We start from the raw sequence: 3,291 nt of genomic DNA on the forward strand, positions 1-3,291 counted from the left end.
TTCAATATCACAAAAGGCTAAAAACCTAAGTGCACTCTTATTTAAATCTCAGACTTAGTTCTAATCTAATATTACAATCCTGATGTTGGTTTTCTCAACCTGAATTCCAGATTGTTTCTTAAAAGATTACAAATCTTTGTATTTGTTAAATACAACCCATTTTCTTTCTTTCAAGCTATTTAGTTCCATCAATTCCAACAAAAACACATATTAGTAAATATATTACTTGACATTTAATAACCACATCTGTTAACACACACTTCCTCTCACTCATGAACTTGAGTTGAAGTTGTGGAATCAAAAGATTTCCTCCTCACCAAGAGACAAGTAATCTTGGAAGGGTGAGCATGCGTATTATCTAGAGTACACAACACAAAGTCAGGTCGATGCAGCCCAAGATTTAATCGGTCCTCCCCCACGACCAGCCCCGTGGCATCAAGAAGAACGTGCCATGAGTTCCGATGGGCTTCTGACACCCAATGCATCGAGTACCGTGTACCATTCACTTGGGCTGGATAAGAGAATAGCCCCTTAGGTGTGTGCTTACATTTCCTTCTAAAATACTGGCTAAGTTGTGATCCTTTGATTCTCAAATCCATCCAAGTCTCTGGGGCTGGGATCACCTTCGATTCCTTATAACTTGCAAATTCTTTTATACAATCCACCTCGTCGTGGATGCTTGTCATGTAGAAATTTCCCCTAAAAAATGGGTAGCTCTCCCCTACCAACATCATAGCATCCTTCAAATTAGGAGTGAAGAGGACTAGATACTCATCTTCGGTTACTCCACAATGTTTCAAGACTCGGTTCCGAGCTTGAATTTCAGGGATCGAGATGAATTTCCCCGGAAAAGAGGACTTTGTTGTAAGGATGTCGAGTAGCCTTGAAGGCGCCAATTGGGTCTTATCGAAATCAAAAGAGGGGGAAGAAGACTCTCTAAAGATACCTCGGGGAGACTTGCGCTTATCATCGAGAGTGGCCTCAGAAGACTCCTCATTAGTACCAACGTTATAGAAATCAGTATCATCACCTTCTTCGACAAGACCATTGTAATATTGTGGGTACTTTGTAAAGACATATTGTTCGACATATTTCATTTCCGTTGGCGTGATTGGACCTGACCATCGGATGAGGTCTCGACCGTGGAGTTGTGATATGGCTTCGGCTACTAAGTGAGCAGGAATCACTTTATGCGCTTTCTGTTAAAATATGTACAAATTTAAATCAAACATAAATTTGGAGGGACACCCATCAAACTTAACTAATGAAATAAGATCAATTTGAATTTACCTTAAAAACCATACTTGTTGGTCTGCCATTTTGAATTAGTGATTCGGGTATAGATGCAAAGAGCGATTCTTCATATTCAACTTCGACAAAATCCTAAGTATCAACGAATCTTGTATCAGGATTTTGATGTTTTGGGCTATATGGAGACTTGTAAAAAAGACTAATTATCGAAAAGTCAAAAAATATGGTCTAGAATTGTTATCACATACCTGTGATCGTGGATGCAAAATGATTCGTTCTTCGACGTTTCTACCCATGATATGATATTGCTTATCTTAGTCTCATAAACTATAAACACTGAATTATGGATCTGAGAAGCTCAATAGAGAAGGATGAAGAAGAAAAGGGAGAGAAAGTTTTAAAGGAAGAAACAGCTATGAGATTAATCTAAACCCGCCATAACCTCTCTTGTTGCACAAGTGGATCTAAATGGGGAGTATTAAAGACATTAAAATAACCAAAAACAACGACAAATGCGCCGACAATGACACCAGCAATCTCAAACAACAGGAAACCATGTAATAGTAAATCATTTTAATCACTGTAGCTATTGTTTATATGTTCTTAGAAAAATGGCTGAATTTTATTTTGGGTCACCAATTCTTCAAATGCATGTATAGTATGGTTGTTAATTGACATCAATGCAAGAATATATTTTATATGGGTGTGTTTGGTAACAAAGATAACTCTGTACCAACAATCTCTGAGTTTATTCGAATAAATTAAATATAATATATTCGCATATCTAAATAAATACAAATATCCATCATCTGTCTATTTCAAATACATTATTGGATCGAGAAATAGTTGATCCAAAACCAATGCGATAAGTTATCAAATTAGATTCTTAACCCAAATCCTTAATCCAAAATCGCAGTTATCGACAAGTCATCTCCTTTGGTATTGGGTTGTCAATTAATAAAATATCAGTTCAGTTCCTAATGTACCGAGAATCAAGATTGGGTTGTCAATTTAAAAAAGCCCCTTAGGACCATAGGGACACTTCTTTGGAATGAAGATTGAGAAATAAGACTCGAATTACTTTGTAACTTACACCACGAATCTTGGTGTATTGGAAAGGATTTTACTCCACACATACATACAAATATATAAATATGTATAAGTTCTTGAAGAACTTATAAAATAGTCACAACCCAGGATTTTTTTTCTTTATTTTTAATTGGAGTTGCTTCACCCTTAGTTTTAAAAATTTTGTTAGATAGCGACCGTTTGAGGAAGTTAGAGAGAGAATGGACGGGACCCATTTGGTGAGTCAAGATTTAAAAAAAAAAAAACAACTGGTGCAAGTGGGAATCTTTTGAGGATGACAGGGACTAGATAGTCTTGGAGTCACGACCCCTAAAACACCCTTGAAACTTGTAATTTAAGTGTCAAACCTTACTAGGCATTAAGATAAATGACTTTATTTAGTGGAAGAGTCATGATAATATGACCCCATCACCACCTAACCGTAGATCATTTGTCTTGGGATACATAACAAAATATTTATAATTATATGTATTCCAAGATAAATGATCTATACGGTATTGTGATGGGGGGGGGCACGTGTTAGAGAGAGAGAAAATCATTACACTTTGTTGAAGTTTTTGAATGCTCACATTGCAGAGTAAGCCAATTGGACAATTGAGTTTTGTTAAGAAACCTTATCCCAAACATTTGAGGTTCGCCAAATGAATCTTATTCCATTATGTTCAAATTGAATTCAATTACTGAGAACAAGCTTATATATGCTTTCACTATTTTCATCCACTTTTGTTTAGATCTTTCTCTCATTTTGTTAGGATGTTCAACTTGAATGTATATTTTAATTGGGATTGTAATTGATTTTCGATGAACATACCCAATTAGGTTATCAGCTATTTGAGTTATTCTTACATTTTTTCAAATGCAATTGTATAATATTTTGTATCTTTACACGCCTCAATTTTGACTCTTTTTTTTGTTTTTTTAATATATTGGAGGTGTTTGGATTTACATCCG

At 35.5% G+C, this 3,291-nt stretch overlaps 1 protein-coding gene across 1 annotated transcript; it reads right to left on the reverse strand.

Moving 5' to 3' along the window:
- Positions 1 to 1,856, reverse strand: LOC147398490 (uncharacterized). Its single transcript, XM_086447707.1, has 3 exons — positions 1,500 to 1,856; positions 1,291 to 1,383; positions 1 to 1,199 (listed from the first exon to the last, which is right to left on the reverse strand). Exons 1-3 carry the CDS (start codon positions 1,545 to 1,547, stop codon positions 267 to 269), a joined length of 1,074 nt encoding a protein of 357 aa, XP_086303833.1. The 5' UTR covers positions 1,548 to 1,856; the 3' UTR covers positions 1 to 266.
- Positions 1,857 to 3,291: the final 1,435 nt, after the last annotated feature.

The sequence above is a fragment of the Akebia trifoliata genome, chromosome 7 (assembly GCF_017979445.1).
Source record: "Akebia trifoliata isolate Shusen 1 chromosome 7, ASM1797944v1, whole genome shotgun sequence".
In the NCBI taxonomy this organism is placed as follows: Eukaryota; Viridiplantae; Streptophyta; class Magnoliopsida; order Ranunculales; family Lardizabalaceae; genus Akebia; species Akebia trifoliata.